The sequence below is a fragment of the Rhodamnia argentea genome, chromosome 8, assembly GCF_020921035.1.
Source record: "Rhodamnia argentea isolate NSW1041297 chromosome 8, ASM2092103v1, whole genome shotgun sequence".
Classification (NCBI taxonomy): Eukaryota; Viridiplantae; Streptophyta; class Magnoliopsida; order Myrtales; family Myrtaceae; genus Rhodamnia; species Rhodamnia argentea.
The window spans coordinates 2,675,108-2,701,677 of NC_063157.1; the positions used below are offsets into that span (position 1 = coordinate 2,675,108).

The 26,570-nt window shown below is 43.1% G+C and overlaps 6 protein-coding genes across 7 annotated transcripts; 4 read left to right on the forward strand and 2 right to left on the reverse strand.

Moving 5' to 3' along the window:
* The first annotated feature begins 937 nt into the window (after positions 1 to 937).
* On the forward strand, positions 938 to 4,724 carry LOC115738088. Of its 2 annotated transcripts, XM_030670593.2 has the most exons (3): positions 938 to 1,035; positions 1,143 to 3,178; positions 3,453 to 4,724. In XM_030670593.2, the coding sequence occupies exons 1-2, from the start codon at positions 1,026 to 1,028 to the stop codon at positions 3,170 to 3,172; spliced, it is 2,040 nt and encodes a 679-aa protein (XP_030526453.1). In that variant the 5' UTR covers positions 938 to 1,025; the 3' UTR covers positions 3,173 to 3,178; positions 3,453 to 4,724. The 2 variants fall into 2 exon arrangements, with proteins under 2 accessions (XP_030526453.1, XP_030526452.1); XM_030670592.1 differs by lacking the exon at positions 3,453 to 4,724 and having other exon boundaries at positions 1,143 to 3,352.
* Positions 4,725 to 4,813: 89 nt separating this feature from the next.
* On the forward strand, positions 4,814 to 6,835 carry LOC115738115 (protein NODULATION SIGNALING PATHWAY 1). The gene has a single exon (XM_030670634.2). It carries the CDS (start codon positions 4,906 to 4,908, stop codon positions 6,661 to 6,663), a length of 1,758 nt encoding a protein of 585 aa, XP_030526494.1. The 5' UTR covers positions 4,814 to 4,905; the 3' UTR covers positions 6,664 to 6,835.
* A 3,547-nt stretch (positions 6,836 to 10,382) lies between these two features.
* LOC115737956 (putative receptor-like protein kinase At3g47110) lies at positions 10,383 to 14,083 on the forward strand. Its single transcript, XM_030670406.2, has 2 exons — positions 10,383 to 13,246; positions 13,456 to 14,083. Exons 1-2 carry the CDS (start codon positions 10,516 to 10,518, stop codon positions 13,821 to 13,823), a joined length of 3,099 nt encoding a protein of 1,032 aa, XP_030526266.1. The 5' UTR covers positions 10,383 to 10,515; the 3' UTR covers positions 13,824 to 14,083.
* Positions 14,084 to 14,175: 92 nt separating this feature from the next.
* LOC115737957 (lipase 3) lies at positions 14,176 to 16,810 on the reverse strand. The gene is made up of 4 exons (XM_030670407.2): positions 16,033 to 16,810; positions 14,637 to 14,729; positions 14,431 to 14,498; positions 14,176 to 14,332 (listed from the first exon to the last, which is right to left on the reverse strand). Exons 1-4 carry the CDS (start codon positions 16,759 to 16,761, stop codon positions 14,218 to 14,220), a joined length of 1,005 nt encoding a protein of 334 aa, XP_030526267.1. The 5' UTR covers positions 16,762 to 16,810; the 3' UTR covers positions 14,176 to 14,217.
* Positions 16,811 to 19,503: 2,693 nt separating this feature from the next.
* On the forward strand, positions 19,504 to 19,878 carry LOC115737997. Its single transcript, XM_030670476.1, has one exon. It carries the CDS (start codon positions 19,504 to 19,506, stop codon positions 19,876 to 19,878), a length of 375 nt encoding a protein of 124 aa, XP_030526336.1.
* A 184-nt stretch (positions 19,879 to 20,062) lies between these two features.
* LOC115737945 (probable GTP diphosphokinase RSH2, chloroplastic) lies at positions 20,063 to 25,004 on the reverse strand. The gene is made up of 6 exons (XM_030670385.2): positions 23,842 to 25,004; positions 23,568 to 23,753; positions 22,087 to 22,547; positions 21,338 to 21,496; positions 20,906 to 21,257; positions 20,063 to 20,672 (listed from the first exon to the last, which is right to left on the reverse strand). Exons 1-6 carry the CDS (start codon positions 24,595 to 24,597, stop codon positions 20,364 to 20,366), a joined length of 2,223 nt encoding a protein of 740 aa, XP_030526245.1. The 5' UTR covers positions 24,598 to 25,004; the 3' UTR covers positions 20,063 to 20,363.
* Between the last annotated feature and the right edge of the window lie 1,566 nt (positions 25,005 to 26,570).

Here is a 26,570-nt window from a genome sequence, read left to right on the forward strand (position 1 = left end):
ATCGCACCAATTTGACAAGTTTTAGGACTTCATTATACTATTTGAAATTTTTAAGACTCAATTGCACGTTCGTGATAAATTTTAGGATTTTCAGCGCACTTATCCCACGGCAAAGGACATGCTATTTTGGCAATGTTTTTCAGCAGTGGAGTTCACGTTGGGCCCTCCGAAGGCTTTGTGCCAGCAATGCGTAACTGATTGCTGTCCGATTTGACGGCCCGTATTGCCCTCGGACAACTCAGGTGGTCGTCTACGGAGTTCGACTTTTGGTTATGTAAAGCTCGTATTCTGCTTGCATTGTCATTACCCAATGCACTTTAAGCCTTTACTTTTCACTTTGGAAGGAAGCAAGGTATAAACTTCGACTCTCATCTACACGTTACTGATCACATTCCCTCGTGGCATGTAATACTTATTTTGTTTTACTAGGTCAACAAGGTGGTGGGACCCACCTTTAAAATAAAATAATAAAAAAGGGGGCTTCTTTGAGTCTTCCACTCCATGGCTCACACACAGAAAGGAAGGGGAAATGAAGAAGAAAAAAAAGAAGAAAGAAAGAAGGAGAAGGGAGAGAGGGAAAAATAGAAGAAAGGATCACGTCGAGCTCGTTTCACTACATGCCGTAATGTTAGGTAAGTGCTCGCACTCCTCGTTTACCTAATTGCTAGAGCTTAAATTCGGATTGATGAAAAAATTGAGCCGCGAAGTCAGATTTTGGAGTCATTAAGTTGAGATTCTTTGGGAGGATGATAGTTTAAGGTATTCTGGAACTGTGGGACTTTACATAACTCAATTTGGACTTACGGTTTGCCCGGAACAAGTTTTTTCAAATGTAGTGTGCTACAGTATAATGCGAACGGTAGATTTTAAAGGCTAATTTCTTTAGTTTCTAATTGTTGGTTGGGTTGGCCACGTTAGGGATCTTGTAGTGCATCAAATAGTACTTGCTGTAATGGAAACTCCATGTTTTACAGTAACTATGGATTCCTAAATGCTGCCGAGTTTCGAGCACACCCGGTTTCACAATGTCTACTGGTAAATATTTTTCTTTGAGGTTAATGTCCACACCCGGATGATCGTTATTTGCTTTGATTCACCGCTGAAACACTGCGATAAATGACGGAGATCTTATGCGCTTTCAGTTGCCAGTGGCCTAATCTTTCTCGCCGCGAGGAAGGCCATCCAGATTTTCCCAGAAAATGTGAAGAAGCTGTGGAGCAAATGGGAGCTCCGGGTGATGATCACGGCGAGCCTTGTCTTGCAAATCGTGCTCGTAATGTTCGGTTCGAGGCGGAAATCGACGAAAGCCAGCTGGATCGCTTTCGTCGTCTGGTTGTCATACTTATTGGCGGACTCCGTCGCGACCCTCTCGCTGGGGCTCATCTCAAGCAGCAGCGGAGAAGATCCGAACGGTGGGCTGCTGGTGTTTTGGTCCCCGTTCCTCCTCTTACACCTTGGAGGCCCTGACACCATCACCGCTTACTCAACCGAGGACAACGAGTTATGGTTGAGGCACTTGCTCGGCCTAGTTACCCAAGTTGTCGCCGCCTTTTACGCCTTCCTGACTTCTTGGAGCACGAGCGTTCTCACATTTATAACGATCCCTGTGTTCATTTCCGGGGTGGTAAAGTATGGAGAGAGGACCTGGGCGCTCAGGTCCGCGAGCTCCGACCACTTTCAAGCCCCCGAACTATCGCCGCCTACTCAGTTACTAGCCATGAATCTAAGGCCTGATGAGAAGTACCTTCATGAAGCGTTTTACCTGTTCAGCATGTTCAAGCATCTGTTCACTGGTGTCATCCTCAACACTGATGAAGCCGAATACAGCTACAGCATCATTTGCAAGAAGTCGGCCGAAGAAGCATTCAAATTGGTTGAAATCGAGCTGAGTCTCATGTATGATCTGCTCTACACTAAGGCGAAAATAGTCTACTCGATGCCCGGCGTCCTCCTTCGTTTCCTTACCTTCACTTCCGCTGTTTCTGTGCTGATAATCTTTTGCATTGCCATCGACAAGCGTGTTTACTCGCACCTTGATGTGGCGATAACTATGTTACTATTGGTGGGAGCTATTGCTTTGGAGGTTTATGCGGGATTTACTGCTGCATTGTCTGACTGGACGATGATGTTGCTGATAAAGCTGAGGAACCCTTTTGCGGATTTCCTGTATCGAACGACATGGTCTTCCCGATTATATTCGTTTTACAACAAGAGGTGGTCCGGATCCATGGGGCAACTCAACTTAATAAGCTATTGTTCAACTGACAGGTTCATGAAGTTCATCGAAGACGAGCCGTTTGGCTTCTGTTTCATGTTAGAAACATCTTTGCGAGTGATGCAGGCGGAAGCGAGCGTCGTTTTAAAAGAACAGATCTTCAAGCGGCTGATGGAGAATCATTCTAGGTGTCAAGATTCAGGGTTCGACCCCAGAACCATCAAAGAGTTGCTTGGTGAAAGAGGTGATTTCGCGCTTCGGAAGAGGAATTGTCTCACAGAACTCCAGTGGAGCACCATTAGTATAGACTTCGATCAGAGCCTCCTCCTGTGGCACATAGCTACTGATCTCTGCTACTACTCCGAACTCAATGACGTCAGCCTTGCCGCTTGCGTAATGAGCCAATTACTGTCTGATTACATGCTGCATATCCAAGTGGTACGTCCCTTTTTGCTACCTAAATCAATCGGTCGGGCGAAATATCTAGAAGAAACGTACAAGCAGGCGACGGCTTTCTTTCGCCAGAAAGGGTTGAAAACCAAGAGTGGAAGAGATGCCCGAGATCTGTTGTTCAAGGAATACAAGCAAACCTTGCATTCTCTACAAATAAGTACGAGCAGCTTGGTGCTGCTAAATGGCCGTAGGCTCGCCGAAGGATTGCAGTCGCTTGTGATGGAGTTGGGTTGGACGAAGGAGCAATTATGGGAGATGGTATGCGAATTTTGGGTCGAGATGCTGATTTACGCAGCAGGCAAGTGTGAGTGGAACAACCACGCGCAGCAACTCCGGCGAGGTGGAGAGTTGCTGACTCACGTATGCCTCCTGATGGCGCATCTCGGCTTGGCTGAACAGTTCCAAGGAAAACTGGTGAACATTAAAATCCCAGAAAGGATGGATGTTCCTAATCTTGCAGGAAGGAGCATAGACGATCCCGCGTTCGACGTATTTCCTGCATGATCAGAAGTAAGAACAGCACTCAGGGGATTGTTTCGATCTCATGACCGTCACATCCTCACATATCAACTGATGAATGATCCGCGCAAAATACATGTTATCATCTTTTAATCTGGTCTCTGAAGTTCTAGGAGTTACAGATTTCATCTTTTTCACTGTCAGATTTCCTTTCCCCTGGAAATTCTGCTTCTATATTCAAACTTCCCGTGATTTTTTTTATCTATATAGAAAATTGATACAGGTAATTTTTACATTTCATACTTTAATGTGTTTCTATTTTAAGATACCTGCAAATTGATGACGCGGATGCTGCACGACAAAAATGCGGTCCAACATCATTGGCGGATGAGAGGAGAGAGCTGGGTAGTCATCACCTGTGGAGACAGGACCGGCTCTGGATCTGGTTGCCACTCGCTAGTGGGGCGATACCAACTCCTCTTCTTCAGCGTTGTTACTATTATGCCTGCAAGTACAATGTTCTTTATTTCCACCGGCCGTTACCGTCATTCACTCAAGCCTGCTTGTTTACACTGAAGCAAAAGAAAAAGTCCTGTTCTGTTTCAGGCAAAATTTCAAGTATTATTCCAGTTTCAAAAGATTAAGAAAATATCATATGTGAATTTTGAGTGTCGAATGGAAGTTTCGGGAATTTCAGATTTAGAAAAAGTCAAAGTGCGTGGATTGCGAGAAAGAATCGGATTAGGCAGAAGGCAAAATCGTTAAAAGTCAACCCAGATAGGGGACTATCCTGTATTCTGTCATCTTTTTCCTTTGCCTTCCAAAGATCCTGCATGTTTGATGTGTTCGCCGGAGAGGTCAACTTCTGCAACGTTTTACTGTCATCAACTGGTCTTAGAATGGACACCAACGAAACGGAGCAAGTCTTCACTATGAAACAGAGCTCAAAAACAGAGGCCTCCCGGATTTCCACCTCCTAAATCTTTCTGCTTTACTGCAATAGGTCCCCATTCACAGACACGACGGAGTGATTAATCTCTGTCCATTCAGCCAGGAATCAGTTCCATACAGGTATTGAATTCACGAGTTAATTGCTTGTCTTCCATACTGCAAACCCTCCTAGTTGTCTTTACAGAGGACAACTATTTTCTGTAGAACTGTTGATGTGTATCCATCAGCACCATCTCATAGAACAACAGAAGGCAAGCAAACAGGATTACAAAAATGAAGATGGGAACCAATAAAATCGAGTCAACATGGAGCAGTGTGAGTGGTGACCTGACTTAGGGGATAACAACACAAGGGACAAAGCAAGTTCCTTAAATTTAATCATCATCAACATAGTATTCTAACCTATAAAAATTGTCATGCAGAGGCCAACCTTCGGAAGGGACAAAGCAGAGCATAACAAAACAGAGGATCCCAAATGTTAATTATAGCTTTGCCGGCTCTTGACAATTCAAATTCAACCCATCTCTGTCTCCAAACTTTCTCTCTCCCACAGTCATTTGTAGATCTCAACCACCGCTCCCTCCAAGAGAATAAGTTAATAATCAGAACAAAAGGAGCATGAAGGATTTGTGTCTTTTGCTCCCTTTTTTTTAAAACCCTGGAAAGAACCTTTATCAAAAACATCGCTACATCCAAATGAACAGCACGCCAACACATAAAGAATATGCTCTCCACCGTCCTCTTCCCTGGTAAAAAAATCACTGCCTAAAGTGTTTGTTTAAGCGCGATTTGTTAATGGCCATCTCTATCCTCCTCCGGCTTGGTCAATGATCAGACGCTGTCTTTTAAACGCAGAGAGCCTCCTCCTTATCTCTCTCTCCCTCTCTCTCCTGGCACTCGGTCATCGTTCCTATCGAGCAAAAATGACCATTGAAGAAGCAGAGCCGAATCCTCACATCCTAGGCTGGATAGAGGATTCAGTCTCGTTCTTCCCTTCGCTTCTCGACGACCCGTACGACTCCTCCGAGATCAATGGCTACAACTGGTGGGATCCGAATCAGGATTTCGCGCAGGATCTTATCTACACCAGCGCAACTTCCATCACCAGCACCATCACCACAGCAGACAGTAGTGCTCACACCGATGCAACCCCTGACACCACAGCCACAGCCATGAATCCTACTGTTGCCGCTAACCATTCGGAGGAGTCGGTCACACAAGAGATGTCGAAGAAGAGGAAAGCATCATTGGACAATCAAGATCACACCCAGAGGAGAAACCAAAGTCCTAGTACCATCGAGAACTCCGGATCGATCGATGTGAAGCCAGCGAAACCGGTGCTGGGAGTGAAGAGAGCTGCTGGCAAGAAACGCTCAGCTGTGTCCTCGGGAAACAACGGCAACAACTGTAACAACAAGGAAGGGAGGTGGGCAGAGCAGTTGCTCAACCCATGCGCAGCCGCAATCGCTGCCAACAACCTTAACCGGGTGCAACACCTCCTCTATGTTCTCCACGAGCTTGCCTCTCCGACCGGTGATCCCAACCACCGCCTCGCCTCACATGGCCTCCGGGCCTTAACCTACCACCTATCCTCTTCCACCTCTCTGCCATCGTCAGCTCCTTTCACATTCTCATCCGCAGAGCCGCGCTTCTTCCAGAAATCTATCCTCAGGTTCAACGAGAGCAGCCCCTGGTTCGCCTTCCCAAGCAACATCGTGAACTCCTCCATCCTCCAAGTGCTCAGTGAAGAACCCGACAAGTCGCGGAACCTCCACATCCTCGACATCGGCGTCTCCCACGGCGCGCAGTGGCCAACGCTGCTTGACAGCCTTAGCCGCCGCCCCGGCGGGCCCCCTCCGCTGGTCCGCCTCACCGCAATCTCCCCCACTGGGGACGGTGGAGACGCCGACACGCCCTTCTCCATGGCTCCCCCTGGCTACGACGTGTCCCCACTCCTCCTCGGGTTCGCCAAGACCCTCAACATCAATCTCCAAATCAACCGCCTCAATAACGTTCCCCTCCAAGGCCTAAATCCCCAATCCATAGACGCCTCCCCTGACGAAATCCTAATCATCTCCGCCCAATTCCGCCTCCACCACCTAAACCACAGCGACCGCACTGAGTTCCTCAAATCCCTCCGAGCCCTCTGCCCGAAGGGCGTGATCCTGAGCGAGAACAACGGGGACTGCGCATGCGCGGGGTGCGTGGACTTCGCGACAGGGTTCTCGCTGCGGATCGAGTACCTGTGGCGGTTCCTGGACTCGACGAGCGCAGCGTTCAAGGGTAGGGAGAGTGAGGAGAGGAGGATGATGGAGGGGGAGGCGGCGAGGGAGCTGACGAGCGCGGCGGAGATGAATGAGAGGAGGGAGAGGTGGTGCGAGCGGATGAGGGAGGCAGGGTTCGCGGGGGAGGGGCTCGGCGAGGACGCCATCGACGGAGGCCGAGCGCTGCTGAGGAAGCACGACGGGAACTGGGACATGAAGGTGGAGGAAGACGGTGGGAGCCATTGCTGCTTGAGCTTGGGGTGGAAAGGTCAGCCCGTGTCCTTCTGTTCGTTATGGAAGTTGAGTGGTGGCGGGAAATGACGATGATTAACTAGCGAAATTGGGGTTTAGAGATTATCAATTCAGATCTTGCCTAATTAATCAGTTTGTAAAATAGTGAAATTCGGTGCTTTTGGTTATATTTTTGCGTTCACTTACGCGTTTGCAAATGCAAAGAGCATCAAAAGTGGGACTGACGAGTGCTCTGGATTTAGCAAACGCCTAGGTTTCACATCCATGTTTCAATAACGAATGGACAGCAGTTCATTAGTAGCGGTTCCAGATTGCTAATGTTACACAACCGTGATTAGGGACGAAACAGAATTGAGTTACGCGCAAGTATCTCAGGATTGGGTACATGATCATCGGAGATCGACTCGATCTTAAGTTGCTATCGAACTTGATCTAGTACCTCCTCGAAATGAGCTCGAACTCATCCATAATCAGCTCAACGGGCTGAAGATCCTGTTCTCCTAATCAAGCTTGCATTATTTTTCCTTAAATAGTTAACAATCGTAAGACTTATTCACCGGAAATCTATAGCAGCAGCATTAACAAACATAACTTTATTGGCCGGCTAGTTTGTAGAAATAGGATAGCAGAAATCGTAGTACGATGGATGACTTCAGCCTTCAGTTGATATCCAATATAACTTCTGTAGGGAATACTGATATTCTAGGTTATAAAGCTCAGCTCAAGTTCCTTCAGGAATTGATCACAATCGAATCAAGCTCAGCTCGAGAACGAATTGTAATCGTTTATCTAGCTCGATCTTGCATTGTATTTGGCTCGACTGAAACTCGATTCGACCCCTCGATATAGTTTCGAACGAACGACTTACTCAGGGGTTAGCGATAATCATGCGCTGCGATGACAAGTTGTCCGTCCTCTCCAAGATGGTGAGTATTCAAGTCGAAGTTCATCTTGATTTGACTGCCGGCGGAGGAGTTTCATGAGAAGCAACAAGCAAGGAGATTCCTGACCACCGTACCAACATCCACAGACCATAACATACCATCGACAGGGCACTACGTAGCTAGGTCCCATGGCCCCCTCATCTCTATTCCGTGCCATGCTAAGTTCATAGTGTTACATCCCAATTCCTACGAGAATAGAGTAATGACACGGTCATCATTTCACTTAAAGGATGCAACCTCAAAATGTAACTTGTTTAACCTAAAATATATATATACACACATACGTTTAGATATATATATATATATATATATATATATATATATATAAAGGTCGTACGGTTCTGATAAAATAACCTTCTATAGACCAACAAAAAGATACGCGTAATCAGCAAAGATTTTAGAAGCTCGTCATCTATACATACAACTTATAAAAAAAAAATCCCCTATCAAAAGTCCCCCCCGCTAATGAAGCGCTCTTCTACTTGTGCATCATCGAAGAACCCGAAAAACAAGTAAGATGAAAGGAGTGAGCTAATACGGCTCAGTGAGTAATATATTTCTTCTAAGCGGATCGAAGAATTACTATGCACCTTTATAAAAAATAATATACTTCCAGCAAATCCTTTTACATATAAGGTTAACAACACTAATAACTTACAATCATAGATCAACAATCAATGGTCAATCCATTGAGTAATCCCAAACCAAGTATCAATGGTCTATCCACCGATTAATCTCAATCAAAGCAAAAGACAATGGTCCACTCCATCGATCGCTAGAATGCTCTATATCAGACTATGGTCACGTTTAGCGCCGTGACAAAGGCGACCAAGTTTATCCCTCTTGGCTAGGTCTACCACCTATATCAACCGGTGGTGCCGCCCAAAAGGACGTCCCGATAGTATACATACCTCTCCCACTTAATGAGTTTTTAACATAGCGATATGAGCATGGCACATAAAGCACAATCTCCAATAATCCAATCAAAATCAGAACCATCTCATAACAACTCAAACAAACTCCACAATAGCATTTATTGACAAAATGCATTTCATAAACTATATATATATATATATATATATATATATATATATATATATATATATATAGCTTTCAGATATTTCCTTCGCAAAGCATTTATTCAAGGCATTTCAAACGATTTTCTTTCCACAACTACTACAAATAATACATTTCAAAGCTTTGTCAGTCAACGACAAAAGGTAGTAAATGTTCGATCCAATTATGCAAGAAATATGCTCTTTTCTTATTTCATAACATATCTAGTATTCTTTTTTTTTTTAAGCTTGAAACATGAGTTTACAAACTCAAAGAAGAAAAGTACTACTCACCTGATAAAGCCAAAATCCAACCATGTTGGTCACTCGAACCGACTCATCCGAATCATATTCAATATATAGAAAAACGAATCAAATCGAGTAACAAGTCATCCTAACGCACGACTTAGCTAAACTACACTTATTAGTGACAAAACAACGACTACGCGTCAACGGAAACTTATCCCTAACAGAAAATCAATGATGTTTGCTATAGTCAGCTCGCGCACCAAAACCGTTAAGGCTATAACTTCCCCCATCAAACTCCGTTTCAAGCTATCTTACTGTCCATGCGAAGCTTGTTCAACATACTACAAAAGTCTCAACATAGCCAACCTCAGGCGATAACTGGAAACTAACGAAATCAGGTCTCGAAGTTTACTGTTCGCGCTGTACTGTAGCGCATTAGAATTGAAAATCTTGTTCCGGGCAAACCGTATTGTCAAATTAAGATCCGTTGAATCCTACGGGTCCATAACATCCTAAAGTTTTTTTTTCAAGCAAAAACGCAGCCAATCACCCATGAGATCATACACAGCAGCTCAGTTTTCCCAAAAATCCGAATTTTTCCCTAAATCCAAAGAATCACGTCAATAGGAGGGAAGAGAGGTGCGAGCCCTTACCTAGAGCTGTGACACGTAGTGGAATGAATTCGGTGAGACATTCGTGGCGGGTGGCGCACGCACGTGATTTCTTTTTTTTTTTTTCTTTCTTTTTCCCTTTCTCCTCTCTCCTTTCCCTTTATCTTCTTTTCTTCCTTTCCTTTTTATATCCTGGTCGTGCAGCTTAAAAGGAGTGGCTGACTGCCCTCTTTTACTTTTTCTTCTTCTCTCTCTTTTTTTTTTAATGGTGGGTCCACCACCTTGGTTGACCTGCTCAAACAAGGGCCAAATATTACACATAGAGCACCACTAAAGTGGTCGCGCCACCATGGCGTGTGATGTGCTCGATTACGACATTACTCCGTCGAACGAACGGCATGCTTGTCTGCCAATTCCTGTATGCTGTAAGGGGCACAGGAATGTCATATAAGCATCTTACGCATTGGATACATATCCTTAGGATGTGATCGAACAGTTTTGAACAGTCAGCACACTAGGTATTCACTCGTCGCCAGCCTCGACAAATCGCAATCGGATTCATAGTGGGAATCATATCACAGCCCTTGTCTTATGCCCTGATTTCCTAGACAACTCAAATCCATTCCGTACATGTGCGATACAATGGGCATGGACCCTCAGTACCTAAACCACCAATTGCTTCAATCACGAATAACCCCTCTCTTTCCAGGAAACCGCCGAACTGATCACGTTCACATTCGACATTCTATGTTCAGACCACATCAGTCAATTAATGCAACTCCGAAGTCACTATAAAAAATAGAAGGCGACAGCTGGAAAAGGTGCACACTGGTGAAATGCGCACTACAAATCATAGTAAAAGTTGACCAAGATTCTCTCTCTTTCCCCACGTCATTGTCCACCTCATTTTCTGCCAAGATCTCTCTGTCTTTCTCTCCCGTGAACGCTTTTGGCCATTCTTGCAAGAATTTCCCCCACCCTAGTTTCTCTCCAGGACAGGTCTCGTTCCTAGGTTGCCCGGACTCTATAAAATCAGAATATGACATACTAAGCGATCTCACCATGAACTGTGTCGAAATGGAATCAAGAAAGCTTTTGCCATTCACTCCACACCCTGTCATCTTCAGTCTCTGCCTCCTGCTTCCTTGCACTTACTTCACTCTCTCTCACTCTGCTAAACTAGGGAATGACACAGATAGACTTGCCTTGCTGGCCTTCAAGAACCAGATATCCCACGACCCTTTTGCCACGCTGGGCAATTGGAACGATTCGGTCCATTTTTGCCGATGGAACGGGGTTATTTGCGGTGGTCGACACGAGAGGGTCGTGGTGCTAGACCTCCAGTCCAGGAACTTGACAGGTACTATCTCACCGCACATAGGAAACTTGACATTTTTGAGGAAAGTCCGTCTGCGGTACAATTACTTCCATGGCAAGATCCCGAAAGAAATGGGACGTCTGTATCGGCTTCAAGCGATCGGACTCACCCAGAATCTTTTGGAAGGTGAGATTCCTGTAAATCTCGCTCAGTGCTCGGAGCTGAGGATTCTCGATTTAGTCGCAAACAGCCTCCAAGGAAGAATTCCACCGGAGCTGGGCGAGCTCGGTAAGCTTACGGAATTAGGACTTGCTGTCAACAACTTGACAGGCCCAATCCCGAAATCACTAGCGAACCTCACGTTTCTCAGCGAGTTTTCTCTATCTGAAAATAGACTGAGTGGCAACATTCCTAAAGAGCTCGGCCGGCTGAGGCAGCTCCGCATGTTCCAAATCTCATCGAACGGACTCTTGACAGGTTCGATTCCTGCTCAGCTATTCAATCTCTCTCTCATGGAGTACTTTGGTGTTAGTGAGAACCAACTTGTCGGAGAAATTCCACCTGATATAGGATTTACTCTTCCAAACGTTCGGATTCTTCTCTTGGGACTAAACCAGTTTTACGGTTCAATTCCAAACTCCATATCTAATGCAAGTAGGCTTGAGTGGCTTTTTATTTCATTTGGCCAGTTGACCGGTTCGATACCTCAAGATTTGGGGAAGTTGAAAAACCTGGTGAAGTTGAATCTTGGGATGAACGAGCTTGGCAACGGGGATGGAAATGACCTTGCATTTCTTTCCTCATTAGTGAACTGCACAAAACTTGAGGTCCTTGCCTTCAACAACAACAGTCTCAATGGGGTTTTGCCAAATCACATAACCAATCTCTCTTCAAACCTCAATTACCTTCTGATGGGAGCAAATAGGATTTCCGGTAGCATCCCGAACGACATTCAAAAGCTCGAAAACCTGATCTTGATTAGCATGGAAGAGAATCTCTTCACCGGACAAATCCCCGCCTCCATTGGGCTTATGAAGAACCTGCAGGTTTTGTCAATTTTCGGCAACAAATTTTCAGGGGAAATTCCTCAATCCATTGGTAATCTTACTTCCATGGTAGAACTCGGCTTAAATGATAATTCTCTCCAGGGAAACATACCTTCAACCTTAGGAAACTGTCAGAGTCTTCAGAGGCTCTCTATGGCAAATAATAACCTTTCAGGTACTATCCCTGAAGAGGTCATTGGTATTCCTTCCATAACGGATTGGTTAGACTTGTCTGCAAATAAGCTAGCCGGTCCGATACCGTTAGAATTAGGAAAAATGAGACAGATCACATATCTAGACTTATCAGACAACAGACTATCAGGAGAGCTACCTAGTTCACTTGTAAGCTGCGTTAGTTTGGAATTCTTGAATCTAAGCGGAAATCTCCTCAAAGGATCAATTCCTTCCTCCTTAAAAAGTCTCAAAGGGATTCAAGAACTCGATCTGTCACGCAACAACTTCACAGGCAACATCCCTGATTTCCTCGGCTCTCTCACCTTCCTGAAAAATCTGAACTTGTCGTTCAATCATCTGGAAGGTGAGGTCCCGGAAGGTGGAATCTTCAAGAACGCGAGTGAAGTCTCAATTGCAGGAAACAGTAATCTTTGTGGGGGCCCGGCGGCATTGCATCTACAGAAATGCACAACACCAAGAGTTCATTCCAGGAAGTTGTGGCGACGTTTGTATGTCAGGAAAATGATAATCCTCGCAGCTGCTGGTGGAACATGTGCAATCTTGATATGTTCCATTCTCATACTTTATAGAAGGAAAAGTGTCAGGAGGAAGAAATCCTTAGAGACGATTCCTACAGAGGATGAAAAGAAATTTCGGAAGATTACGTATGCTGAGCTTTCCAGGGCAACAGATGGCTTCTCTTCAGCTAAAAAGATAGGGACCGGCAGTTACGGTTCAGTGTACAAAGGATGCAGCGGAGAAATGGAGGTTGCAGTGAAAGTTCTCGACCTCCAGCAACGTGGAGCTTCGAAGAGCTTTATAGCAGAATGCGAAGCGTTAAGATCGATCCGGCATCGGAATCTCTTGAAGATAGTCACTTCTTGCTCGAGCATTGATTTCGCTGGGAACGAGTTCAAGGCATTGGTCTACGGCTACATGCCGAATGGGAGTCTGGAGAAGTGGTTGCATGTAGATAATGCAGATGACCAGAATTCTGGCCGGAGGCAACTCAGTTTTGTGCAGAGGGTTAGCATAGCCATTGACATAGCTCAGGCTCTGGACTATCTCCATCACCATGCAGACCCTCCAGTCGTTCACTGTGATCTTAAGCCGAGCAATGTCCTCCTCGACAAAGACATGACCGCTCATGTTGGCGATTTCGGATTAGCAAGGCTCCTCTATGATAAGAACCCTCAGATTCAATCGAGCCTGAGTACTGGTGCCTTTAAGGGTACTATTGGATATGTAGCTCCAGGTAAATTCTTTTTTGCCCTATAATCTTGGACAGAGATATCTCATAGATCCTTCACTTCTCAGGACCCTTTTTGTGAAAAATGAACAAAAGACATTTCAAAATTGGACTGCAGAATTCAACCTCTTTTCATTTCGAGAATGCTCATATACAAATGTTTTGGGATTATATTTGTTGAACTGATGCCAAACTGGTATTGTGTTTTGGTGAAGAATATGGAATGGCTGGTGAGATTTCAACTTGGGGGGATGTGTACAGCTTTGGGATTCTAGTGATGGAGATGTTCACTGGGAAGAAGCCAACTGATGAGATGTTCATGGAAGATCTCAGCCTGCATAGCTATGTGAACAGGGCTATTCCAGATGGAGTGGCCGAAATAGTCAACTCAAAACTACTTGAAGAAGTCTTCCACCATCAAGAGATCGACAGGGCAACCACTTCTAGAAAGCAAAGCAAAGCTCAAGAGAGCTTGACCTCGATTCTGAAAATCGGCATCTTATGCTCCGCCGAACAACCTGGAGAACGACTTGATATGAAGGAGGTTGTCGTGCAGTTGCAATCACTCAGAGAAATGATCTAAAATCTATGGATCTGTAATAGTTTCACTGGGTCATGATAAAAGTGATGCGTAGGGTGAGCACCAGAAGTAGTTAAGGTAGTAGATGAAAACTAAGTTAATAGATATACTAGCTAGGTTTGCATTATATTTCATCTTAAAAGAATTAACCAAACCCAAAACCCATGGTTGGACAATGAAGTAGTCTCAAATATGCATAGCATTTTACCTTTTCTCTGCGATGCTGTTTCTAATCGACTTTCATGAAGCAAACGAAGATGCATCAATAGGAATCATTTGCTTATATAGATACTTGAAGGATTACTTGAATCAGAGAGCATCAGCAAAAGTTCAGATCTATCAGAGTAGCAAATACGACAGAAAGTTGCAATCAGAATGCTATCTTCTTTTATCACGTTCATTTACCGAGGATAAAGGCTCTTATAAAATTGTTCACAGCTCCAGGGGATTCGACGTTTGCTGCGTGACCGGTGTCGTTGATGATCTCTAGCTTCGACTTGGGTCCCAGATGCCTGATGTTTGTAGATGTAAGGTTTTGGACATTGGTAAAGTTTAAGCAAACCAAGAAACTGATATAAATAATACACAGTACACACTAAGAAAACCTTACTTTTGCAAGTGATGTGCAAAGCTCAATGGGAAGACCTTATCCTGATCGCCCCATATAATCAACGTTTCCTGCAAATAACACCCAAGAAATGAATTGCTAAGAGTTATAGTCATTTTATACTGATATGATTGTACATACATCTCACATATGATGTCTTTGAAAACATTGGTTCTTAAGTAGTTCAAATGCTCATGTGAATGAACTACCTGAGTCAAAACAGGAAGTTTGCTGTCTTCTTTTCCGAAGAGCAAGTATTCTGCTAGCTCCGACTTCTCTTCCCTGTAATTGCTGCACATGACCTGCAAAAGTACGCCCGTGAATACAGGAAAATGAAGGGACCTCTAGGTCGTGACTAAAGCTGATAATTGGGCGGGTTCGGAGCGGACCCAAACGTCAGGCCAATGTGTTGCTCAAACCCACCCATATCACAAAAATTGTAGAGAAGGGATGCTTGGCCGGCCGAGCGAAAAATATGTGGGCTGGGTTTCCTCATGTAAGACCTTTGCCCAAGCTTGCCAATTTACGTCTTGGGCCTCAGGAGTGAGCAAGCCGTCTGCTGTTGATCACCTTTAGTGCTAACCTATGAACTAATCATAGAAGCAAACGTACACAATGAATCACCAAAACCAACTCAAACTAGGGGTCTGCACCGGGTCCTGTTCAACCCAAGAAGTGGACCAAATCAACTTGGACCGACCGTTGCATGGTCAAATATAGGGAACATCGGTTCCTTTCCAGTCCTAAGGCTCGAACTGTCGGTTCAATCAGGGAACTAGTTCATACCGGTTCAACCAGTTTGGTTCCCAGGTTGAACCAGTTTTGAAGCATTATTTTAAGAGAAAAACAAAAGGTTTGCAGCTCTGTGAAAGTCAAACTAGGTCTTCAACGTGAAGAGACAACAACATATTTTGACAGTGAAATACTTTTATAACTTACTGTAAAGATTTGATTTTCAGTGCAAAACAAAAAGGTAAGCGGGGCCCGGCCAGTCTAGATTCGACCGGTTCGACTCTCAGTTCCAATCTTTTGGAGCCGATAGTCGCATTGTCGATTCTCGACAACCCACTCAGGACTGAGACCCCTACCTCAAACAACACTGCTTGGTAGCAAAAGTAGTGGAATTCTATGGAGAGATTCCAATTCAAGTAGGGTAAACAGAATGGAAAAAATTCTGCTTCGAGGAAGTCCATTAGTTCCAACCTGTCAAAACCAGGATCCAAACCAAGGTAAATCCTAATTCCACGATAATACAACCGATGACGACATTTGGATTCTGAAAGCCAAAAGTCACTACAGAATGATTCTCTCCTTTTCTACCATTTAAAAGCCAAGATTCTCAAAATGTCCTCTCTTTAGTTGAGGAAAAACTCCCAAAGGTTCATGCCCTTTCCTTTTCACTTTGTTGTTCATCACTTCTTTCAAAACCAGCATATTACTCCAAGACACAATAAGATTACAAGTCAAATTCTCCTATAAACTGATTTATGTAGCAAAGCAAACGCAACTTAAGTAGACAGCTCAGAGCCTGAGACGAGCAACTGCATCAAGCAATAAACAGGGCACAACTTTGAAGGGCAACATAAAGAGTAAATGTTAGCTCACATCAATGAACTGCTGGAGGAAGAAATTGGGGACCCATTTGAGAGGGTTGAACTTATAGATGGACAAATTCACCAGAACCCTCAAATCCTGAGGCTTCTCAGGCAAAAGAAACTCCAAAGGATTCCTGCCAATCTTCCTCAACTGCTCAAACTTCTGCTCATCTGTACACGCAATCCCACTGCTGACAATCACCACTTTCTCAACTCCATCGGCACCAATCTCAGCCATCCTGTACCCCACGAACCCACCATAGCTGATCGCGTAAATTGAGTACTTATCAACCCCAAGTTTCTTCAGACCCTCCACAATGCATGTGGCCTGAAAAACATCACTCCTTTGAGGACCGAGCGTGTGCGATTTCCCAAAGAAGAGCAAGTCTGGCATGAAGACGTTGAAGCTTCGAGATAAAGGGCCCACTTGGGCCAGGAACTGCCACCTCGAGTTGCCCCCGTAGCCATGGATGAGGACCAAATATGGCTTCTTGGACCTCCGGTGAGCGGAGCCCCAGAAGTGGATGGTGGTCTGCCCGTCGTCCAAGTCCACAGCGCAGGGTGTGAGGCCGCACGACCAGAAATAGAGTGACAGGAATATGTCGACGAGAGTGACGAGAAATGGCGTCCTGTGGAGGGTCGCGAGGTGCGAGAGCAGGTTCTTGAGGACGTGAATGGCGGTGGACAGGTCGAAGGAGAGGAGGTGTGGGAGTTTGGAGGCGGCCATTGAAGTGGGCATGAAGGTGCTTGGGAATGGTGTTTCAGTGTTCAGTCAGACATCATTCTTGGCATTTGAAGCGTGCGCAATCACATGCAGAGGAAGGAGCAAGAGAACAAGACTGCGAGAGACACACATGACACGACATTGTACTTTCTTTCTTTCTTTCTTCTTTCGTTATTCTTAAATTCCTCGACGCAACAGACGCACATGTCGCTGTCGATCGGAGAAGAAAGGGCCGAGCATGGAGGAAGAAGAGAAGGGCAAGGTGGTCTTTCTGTTCTTCTTTTGGAAAAGGGGGGGCTGCTCTTTGTCTTTTCATTTTTTTCAAAAGTTGATGTTTAACGCTGCATAATTATGTGAGGGTCTTCGTACCAGATAACACTCAAGCACAAATCATTTCTATAAGTATTGATGATTCATGGTGATTTATATTTAAGAATAATTCAAACTTATGAATACAGTTTTTTATAGATCGAATATTCTCTTTCAAATTACGAGCGAATTATGAAGGAAATAGCTTAAGATAATTCTCGGACAACACGCCGTCATGCACGTCGTATTAGCTTTTATTTCAGTATAGTTTAATGCATTCCGCCACAGCGCGTCATAGCCAATTGCTTTGAATGTCGTGTTTCTTCAATATCTTGTAGTAGTAGTAGATAGATTATAAAAGAAAATTCAAGAAATAGACCGATTACAAAGAGTTACGATCAACATATAAGCTTGAATTTCATCTCAATTTAGTGCGCTCCGTCGCATGCATAGTAAAGAATAGGCAAAGTGATTTTGAAGAGTCCCAGAAGTTGTTTCTTGCAAGGATTGGATTTTACTGTCAAAGGGAAAACTGCTTTGCAATGTGGCAATCGCCTATGGGAGCAAAATGTCTTATCATGGTTGACGTATGATTAACACTAATCACACGTCTTAGTCACTAAAAATGTTTGTTTAGTTCGATAAACCCATCCAATTTTCTGCCGGTTGCCTGTCCTTAAGTTGACTGTCTCAGACTCTCAGCCAAGCTTGTCATTAAGCACAAGTAAGCATGTTTAAATATTATTGAAAACCTCAAATTGATACATTTATAATAATTTTACCTCAAATTTTTTTTTACCACAAAATCTCGAACGGTACACACATGTGACAAACTTACCTCAAATTATTTTTTTATCATAAAAAATTTCAAACTTGTACGTTTGTGACAAATTTATCCCAAATTGGTATATTTGTGATAAATTTACCCTCCGTTAATTTTCGTTACATTTTACCATCAACTTGTTCAGTCGGATAACACATAGCAGTTGATGAATGTATCAATTTGGCGTTTTTACCCTCTGTTTGTCATAAATACATTAATTTGAAATTTTTTGTGGTATTAATCCAATTTAACGGGAACTAATGAAAGGTAAATTTGTCACATGTGTATTATTTTGAAATTTTTGGTGGTAAAAAAATTTAGTTTGGGGAAAATTTATCGTAAGGTGTACCAATTTGAAATTTTTGGTGGTCAAAAAAATAATTTGGGGTAAATTTATCATATGTGTATCAATTTGAGGTTTTTTGTGGTTAAAAAATAATTTGAGGTAAATTTATTGCGGGTGTACCAATTCGGGGGTTTTTTGTGATTGAAAAAATAATTCGGGAAAATTTATCTCAAATATATCAATTTGGAATTTTTGTGGTATTAATCCTTAAACGTTGTGCATAGCTTAACTTCATAGACATCTCTTTCACCTTGAGGAAACAATGCAATGATATGATCTATTCGTAGCGTGTCATTCGAGAGTTAGGAGCCAGATCTTTACGGAACATCTAATTACAATTTAGGAGATCTTAGTGGGCTATGGTTTATATTTTCCATCAACAAAAAAGCACCGGATCTTGTTCTTTGGTGAGCAAGAGCAGTCCCGGCGAGGGTCTAAAGGGGGCAACACCCCTTGAAAGTCATAGAAATTTTATAGCTTGAACCTATATTTTATTGATTGTTTGGGCTTTGGCCCATGAATAGCAATTGTATTATATCTATTATTTTTTCACTTGTAATTGAGTAATGTAATATAGATGTGCGATGCACTTATTATAGTGGAATCTTCTGGATATAACCCTAATTTAAAGGTGAATCGGAAAAAAAAAAAAAAAGGATGAACCAAGATAAAACCTTATTGCTCGATTTTCCTTTCTCGTTTTTATGCTTTATTTCGTTGTAATTGTATATCAATTCTTGACAGATCCAGTGAGGATGGATGACGAGTTCCACCCATTTCTTGGGTTACAATCCATTAACGAGACTCTGCTAAAAGTTGGAATGAAAGGGGAAAAGAATGCAGATGAAACAAGTTTCAAAGATGCAGAAAGTAAGATAAAGCTAGCTGACTAAGTAAAGAAAGGCATTAACCTCCAGCAAGATCTGCGTACAGCCAGCATTAGCAACAGAATCACTTCTTGTCACATATGAACACACACCCATCCGATACCTTGCCTCCACTTTGTTCCAATCTCATCTTTCTCACTCATTCCCTCCAATAACTTTCAAAGACCCTCCCTCACTTTTTCACACTTTTTCCTTGTTGAACTTTATGGACGGCTGTTTAATTTATCACCTGTCACCCAATAGAGACTCTCAGGCCCTTTTCCCACCATGATTCCTGACCTTCACCAGGTTCATCTTCTTCCCTCTTATAAATCTCCCATCAAACTCAGCCCCTTCTCTACAACACCGTTTCTTCCATTTGGCTCTAGGGTTCCCCTTCAGAGCCCCCATCAATGGCTGCTCATCTTTACGAAGCTCAAAGCTCGTCGCAGAGAGGAGTGGCCATGGTGTTGGCTCTTGTATCAGCATTAGTACTTTCTCCGCTGTATGTTGACAGGAAGAGTGAGGCCAAGTACTACCATGAGGCCAAATGGAGTTCGGGGTTTGTGCTTCCTCTGGTTCTTGCCGGTCTCATAATCGCCATCAAGACCACGTCTTCATCATCTTCTTCTTCAGGGTATGTTAGGAGAGGTTCGGCAATTCCATCTCCTGATCCTTCGTGGGTGCTGAGAATTGGGAGCTCAGCCTGGGGACTCGCTGGGGTTCTGGTGATGCTGATGCTTGTGCTCTCTTGGCAACATTCTGTTCAAGAGTTCTTGTGGAGATAGAGAATGAAAATGCATTATTATGCTATTCTATGACTGTTTCATCTGTAGTGGTGCTAGTGGTTGTACTTATCATGCGACTAATAAAAGATTTTAAAGTACCAAATATGAATTGATAATACATTAGCATGAGACTATTTCTTCTGTTTCTTGAGAAGCCACACATGATGACAACATCGACAATTCCTTTACAGATCATAACAATCGCCAAATATTAGCAAAGGGGGGGAAAAACAAATTACGCTCTGGACGGTGCATCTTTGAACTGACAAAGATGGAGCTGACAACGCAGATACAGATTACATACATGCTGGATTTTGGAGAATCAAATTGTTCAGTGTCTATTCAAGAGCAAAATAAAATGAGAAAAAAAAAAAAACTTTTCCAGACAGAATGAGAGTCCAAATCCCGTCCTATATATACAAACATATTTACAAGCAAACCTGATTTTGACAAATGATCATCACAAAGGTATCATCTCGTAAGGGTCAACTCCTCCAGGCAACCAAAGTGCTAGTAGACCGCCCCGGCCTTGATACGGGAAGGCCGTGATCATACATTCGCTGGATCTCTTCCCGATACTCCGTCAATGACTTATTGGGTAATGCAGGAGTCAATTCCACAACATCCCCCATCTTCAACTTGCACATAGGCTCGCCAACCGGCTCGCGATTCAACCTTGGCCTCAGTTCTTCCTTTAGAGGGCTCCTGTAAGGTGTCCATTTTGAGCTCCCCATCCCAGCCCTTTCCAGCAAATCCATGACTGTAGAGTCCGGAGGAAACTCTTGGACCGACATCTGCAGAATCCAACCATCAGAGAACTTCATCACATCCATCATTGAGCAAGGCAGAGTAATCATATATTAGCATACTGCCAAACCAAGCTTCAAATGTGCTACCCAAGTCATCAAGTACTCAATGCACCAGAGAAAAATTTGTTCCAATTGTCCTATGACGATCAGGTAGCATAAGCACCGACATTAGAAAAACACTGTAGGAGAAGAAAAAAAAATGGAAGTTGAAGAAGTACCTTATCATTTTCAATCATAATGATAAAGATAGGCCTATCCTGATCAGAGAGAGGCTTGTACGAGAACGGACAATCTTCTGTGTGAGTTGGGAACGTGCAGGTTGGCTCGACAGAATCAACATGGCCGATTGATGACTGATCGTTTCTCATTGCCTCACACTGCCAGCTAACAACCCATCGAGCCCACTCAACCATCTGAAGCACGAAAGCAGAGTGCTTACACTCACCTTCTTTATATCTCCAATGAGCAGCAAATCCAAATTCAGCCTGCAAATGCATTGCTTTTGTTCGGATTTGAACTTCAAGGGGAACCATCCCATCACCCATCACTACAGTATGAAGCGATTGATACCTAAATGATAATGACGAAACATTAAGAAAGCAAAGGCCTTGGCTCTTAAGCACTCAACCAAGGTATTTTAGCAAACATACCCATTAAGCTTTGGATGGGCAATGTAGTCTTTTGATCTTCCAGGAACTTCAGGCCACAAACTTTGGACAATTCTCAGTGCCTCGAAACAGTCATCTTCATTTTCAACAATTAATCGTAAACCATGTATATCATGGATTTCATCCATTGTAAGCTTCTTCCTGCATGAAAACGACAATCTCCATTAATACACCAATTAGCACACAAGTTACTTGCTACAAGAGATACTGGAAATCTATTCTGGGTGCATGTCGCCATTGCCGCTGAGAGTGTATATAATTTTTTGAAATATGTGCAGCACTTATTGCTTGCACCAAAAAATGTTCCAAGGATCCAAGTCATCAGCTTCTTCAATCTTTTTGGCTTTTAGTCATCTTTGGGATTCATGCTCTACTCTCCATGCTATAAGTATGTTAGTTGGGCTGTGTTATTTAGTTTCTTGTGCCCTGTTTTCATTTACTTTAGATGTATTACAGCAGTACATCTTTCAATAAATTACCTTACAATTAGTAAAAGAAAGATGAAACATCATCCACCCCTGGCAACTTTTTTTTTTCTTGGCCAGACACCCATAGCAGCTCACATACCAAAAACTTCGTAATAAACAGTACATCAATTGTTTATTTTGCTCCCTAGGTTTCTGAATTAGCAACTGGTCCATGAAAATCACATAGTAGAAGCTGTCAACAAACAAAAGCATTCCCTCAAACAACACATAAAGGATATGTCAGGGAGGGAGGGAGGGGCATACTTTAACATTTTGCTATATATGCTATATAAGCTTTTGTGCCTTCCTGATAAAGAGTGATAAGAAATGGCCTTATCCTTCAGAGCCAGCTCTAATTTCCCAACAGCAGATGCAATCATTGCTTCATCAAAGGACTCAAGAAGCTGCGAGGATAATTGTTTGTGCATGTCGGGGTTGAGATGCTTAAAGCACAAATTCTCTAGCTGCTCCTTCCAACTATAGATCCCCAAACGGTTGGCCAATGGCACAAATATCTCCATTGTCTCCTCAGCAAACCGCTGTTGCTTGACTAAAGGCAATGCATCCAGGGTCGCCATATTGTGAAGTCTATCAGCCAATTTTATGAGGACAGCCCTGGCATCTGCCATGGCTAGGAACATGGTATGAAGTCGATCTGCTTCAACAGTCTTGCTTGCTGTATTGTTTTCCCGTGCAAGTTGGCTAAGTTGGCTTAGCTTTGATACCTACAATACCATACATAACTGCCTTACATTAAAGATCCTCGTAAAACATGCATGCATAAGTCGCCATGCAAACAAAGAGAGCTCAAAACAGCAAGAGTACATTACTTCAGACAAGCAGCCGCATGGAAAGGAAAAGTAAAAAGAGATGAAACAATCTAGACGGAGAGTCAAGCACCCTACATGACCTGTTATCTTTCAAATTAAAAGAGTAAGCTTCTGAGTGTTGACTAAAGAACAGTGAGCTGTCAGAATCAAAACCCAGAGCATAACATTAAATGCTCAAATGTCACTTTACCATTATAAAAAACAAATTGCAAATTTTTTTGCACTGAAAAAGCATAACATGGGAAAGAAAGAAATATCCCTGTTTGCAGCATTACCAGTGGCTAAACCATCAGAAAAAATTCATTTAGGATTGTCATTAATCTTCCTGAATTAGAGAGTGAAGAGACTGTCAACTTCCCAAGATGTCTACAGAGAACAATTCTTACATCGCAAACACATTATTCATGGACAACAATTCCCCAAAAAAGATAAGCAATTGCAAAAGCTAACACCAGCAATATTAGCAATAGCATTCTGAGTGACAAGATAATTCAATCCTGCAACTCTGTTTACATAAATATCCATAATAGAGAACTCAGGACTCTCTGCAGATAACACAACACAGTATCAGTAAGCTTAACGACGTTGTTTCAAGGACACCCTGAATTGGATCTTACTCAATCAGGAAGTAACTATCTACCTAGTTCAGTCAATAACATGAATAGGCATTGTACTCTTTCAGTGGCCTACGAATAGTTGTGCAAGGACATAACCCTAAACAAATACTTGCAAGTGGCGTATTGCAAATTTTGTATGCTATGCACTTGTTATTACGCCTCCTAACCAATTTCCAGGGACAGACAAACAGCAGAAACAGCTCATAAGAAAAATAAATGGAAAATGTTTAGCTTCTTTCGAGATTCTTGTTTGTCCAAACAGTTCACACGAGGAATCAAGATGGAAATTCTTTCTTACCCCTACAATTAAGTCAGCCACACCAGCTCCAAAGTTCCTCAATACATAGTCATAACTCATGAAGGTATCGTCAAGGGTGTCATGCAACAGCCCCGCGGCAACCACGGTAGAATTAGCGCCAATAAGTGCCAGTGACACAGCTGTTTCAACGCAATGCTGCAGATACGGATCGCCGCTTGCACGCATCTACATTACAAACACATCAAAATCTATCAAACAATCATAAAACAAAATTGCCCCAATGAACAAAGGCCGTTGCACACTTAAACTATACCTGCCCTCTATGCGCTTTTTCGGCCTCATAGAATGCCTTAATGACAAACTCCTGGCAGAAGATCTTATGCCTTAACTGCGCATTCGCCAACAATTCCCTTGCATACGGCTCAAGATCACTCTCCACAAAGCAATCCTCCAAATTAAAGGCCAATTCCTCCATATCAGCAGCTCCACCACTATCACCACGCACCTCAACCACTGGCATTTCTAGCTCAACACAAGAAGCCACCGCCCTCCTAACAAACCCACTGAACAGCCCGTTAGAACCTCTTCGAATCGAGCCTAGTGCATTAACGTCATTTCTATCACGCGAAGTTCTCACTGGGAAGCTCTTTGCACAACCGTTTCCACTACTGCCATTGCTACTACACGAAACAGGTCCGTGAAGAACTGAGACCGGACTCTGATGATCTCGCTTCCACGAACCCACAAATTTACTCGGCGAATAGCGAAAGGAGCTGCTCAGCTCCCGAAATTCCTCACCTCTTTCTTGCCTCACCAATTCATCTCCGCCCCCACCGAAGCTCGAAGACGACGAGTGCTTCGCCACCGTTGGCGTCGGCGAGGCGAAGAGGCACGAGAGACCGCCGACGATTGTCTTCTGAGCCGAAGAAGCGGTCGACGAGGCAGGCGGCGACGATCTGGAGTTGAATTCGAAATCGCACGACACGTGCGCGTTGATCTGGTGCGACGTCGAGCAGACGCTGCTCGGCGGGCTGGAGTACAGAGTCACCGTCGGGACGGCCATGGACATTTGGGGCGGGCTGGATTCTAGGGTTTCGCGCGGGAGTTCAGGGAGCGCAACCAATTCCGTCGGAACCGAGGCCGTTTCTCAAGAACCCAGATTCTTTTCCCGCGAGATGGGACGATTCCTCGGTAAAAGGAGTCGAATTTTCCCGGGAAAAGCTGTACTTCCTTTCTCAGGGAGACTGTTGACCGACGAGAGGAGGAGCAAACGACCAAGGAGGACGGCGAAGCACAGTTGAAGGCTGTGATGCGGACCACGTCGTACGTGTTGAGAAGCTCTGGACGTGAGAATTTGAGAGAATTCACGAGAGATTTTCTGGAAGGAGGATTAGAATGTACGGGAGAAATGGAGGTCAGCCAGTCTCAGATTTTCCAGAAGGTTGAATCTCTCTCTCTCTCTCTCTCTAAATTGTGGCCCAGAGAAGAGACAACATAATTGGGCATTCACAACTCTGTCCTCGGATTGCACGAAGAGCTTTCCGCCGCCAAGGCTGAAATTTCTTTGTTAAAAGTACAAATGAACACATTTCCGAAAAAAATGTTCTTGGCCCATCAAAGGTTGAAATTGTTAACCAGGGCTAAGTTGCAGGTAAGGTTTGGTTTTTTTTTTTTTTAAACGTTGCTGGTAAGTTTATTAATAAGTATTATGCGAAGCACAAGCAAGAACACATGAATTGAAACTCTGATGACTCGCCTCGGGCACAAATCGTTACTATACGAGCATATCTAAAAATATGCCATTCAAAAATTACGTGCAGTCTACCTTTCTTACCGTCATATCCAAAAGTTGAGAGAAAATATTTTTCTTCTCTTCATTTCAGGGAATACTCTCGAAGTTTTACATTTCAGAATTTAAATCGAACGGTTTAAGGATTTTCTTAGGTTCAAACAAACGAACACATTTCCAAGAAAAACATTTTTGGCCAATCAAGAGAAAAATGTTCAACAGGGAAAAGGAAAAAAATTAAATTTTTATAAGTATTTAGTGTCGTTAATCATGATTTGAGTTCTTTCTAATCAAATTTTACGCATTTAATTAGCTAAATATAATTAGTTAATTTAAAATCATTTACGATCAAAGAAAATATGCATTCTTTATATTAAGAATTTCTCTAGCTTGAAAAGTATAAAACTCCGTTAAAACTTCGATTAGCAAAGATTTTTCTCACTCACATAATTGAGAAAACCAGCACCAAATTTTTTTTGATAACTTGAAAAGAAAATTGGAAATTCCCAAATGAATCAAATTCGAACAATGACAGAATGCTTTTGTATTTGATATTTATGAATCTTTGTCCTTTTTCAAGCGCAAGTGATTTAACTTTGTAATTGTTGAATGTGAAACTTTTCTAGTTATTGCGCAATTAAAGTATGGCACGTTTTTTCGGTCAAGACGTCGATAGAGTATCTAAGTATTACCAAGTGCTTTAGAATATTTACACAAATTCTTCAAATTCAATGGTTACATCACAAATATCAAATTTTAATCTCATCATCTCTCTCATTTAATCGTATTTATGCTAAGTTTTCACAAGAATTAGTCAACTCGTCTAACAAAATTGATGTTCCGTTTCGCGATCATGGCTCGATTAATTTTCTAATCCCATAATGTTGTTAAGTTGAGGCATTAGAAAATCGTTCATTGGTGTTTTTCTATTCTCGTTTTGGAGGGAAAATAGTCATATTGTTCTCTTCAAGCTAAGTACAAGAAAAACTTAGAAAGGAACTCTAATTAGGGACTTTGCCATTTCTCCCCTGTTACGTTCATCTCCTGATGGCTGCGACTGCCACGTGGGGCCGTTGCGTGTGATCAAAGCCATGTGTCCCGCAGCACCGACAGGCTACTGGAGCCATCAGGAAGCGAGTGCTGACTCAGCACCAATCGCGTTTCTGATCTGGTCAAGATTGTGGTCCAATCGCCAAACACCGTTCTTATCTTTTCATTCTGTTTCATGGTCAAAGTCAGAGTGTTTTCTCGGT